The 1,138-nt window shown below is 61.5% G+C and overlaps 1 protein-coding gene across 1 annotated transcript in view; it reads right to left on the minus strand.

Annotated features, from left to right (window-relative positions):
- Positions 1 to 15: 15 nt before the first annotated feature.
- Positions 16 to 1,138, minus strand: part of LOC123956870 — a gene marked incomplete at its 3' end in the record, with an annotated part of 1,561 nt that continues 438 nt past the window's right edge. Inside the window, exon 2 of the mRNA XM_046029364.1 lies at positions 16 to 414. Coding sequence (XP_045885320.1) covers positions 16 to 414 — 399 coding nt within the window. The remainder of the gene's footprint in view (positions 415 to 1,138) is intronic.

The following is a 1,138-nucleotide window of genomic DNA, read 5'->3' on the forward strand; positions in this document are numbered from 1 at the left end:
CTCTGTGGCGAAGACCGCAGGCCCAGCAAAGCGGAGGTCCACCCGGCACCAAATGTCCCCTGTCTCCCAGCCAGGGAACAGCTGCCCCCACACCACCTCCGCCGTTGGCGGCCGCCGCACCTCCTGAATCAGTAGTTGGTACCATTTCTTGGGTGTCATGAAAGCCAGCGACGTGGGAGGGCCATCTCCCAGCAGATGGAACTCAGGAAGGGAGACGTCCGGACTGCCATGCTCACTCCGCCGGGCCGTAGATCCCCGCCTCAGAGCCAGCACCCAGGAGCCCGGGAGGGCCGCCTCCACCCTGGAACACCAGCGCGCCACGGCCCTGAAACTCTGAAACACACCATGAGTACGGAGGACACAAGTGACCCGCTCCCCATCAATACCCCCTCCACCAGCCACCAGGTGGCGGACCTGATGGAAACCGCACATTGAGTAGGGGCGAATGGCCATGAGTCGCCCCACCAGGGGCAGACACGGGTTTCGTTTAAGCGGCTGTGCCAATACCTGCTCACGTGTCCCGATGGAGGTCCCAAGGAGCCTGCGGACCCTGCCCCAAACCTGAAGCGCCTCCGCAAAAAGAGGATCAAGAAGCTCAAGTTGCGAGGCAGTGGGGACCCCACAGAGGTTAAACAAACCACAGGGCCCACACCGCCCCACCTGCTCATGAAAGAAGTCCAGCCAAAAAGCCAGATCCCCCCCAGCGAGCAGCCTCTGTACCATCTTGATCCTCTGTGCCCTCCATACCGTACCCAAGTCCCTGAGGTTGAGCCCCCCTCGGCTCACTGAATTCACTAAATTAGCATGAGCGATCTGACTGGGCTTCCCTCCCCAGACAAAGTCACGAATGACGCCACAGAGGCGCTGCAGCGTAAGGACAGGGAGGTCATGGACAGCCAGGGTGTGCAGAACAAGGGTGAGCACCAATCTGTTGACAATTTGGACCCTGGCAAGCAGGCGCAGGCCCTTGAGCCGCCAAAAAGCGAGCCTTGCCTGCACCTTATCCATGACCCCCGCCCAGCTCTTATCCCGGGCTGCCTGCATATCAGTGCCCAGGTAAACGCCCAGGACCCTGACCGTGCCATCTCCCCGCTGGAAACCCCACCCACGCAGGGAGGGGGCGACCACACCGAAGTAT

Source organism: Micropterus dolomieu, linkage group LG18, assembly GCF_021292245.1.
Source record: "Micropterus dolomieu isolate WLL.071019.BEF.003 ecotype Adirondacks linkage group LG18, ASM2129224v1, whole genome shotgun sequence".
Classification (NCBI taxonomy): Eukaryota; Metazoa; Chordata; class Actinopteri; order Centrarchiformes; family Centrarchidae; genus Micropterus; species Micropterus dolomieu.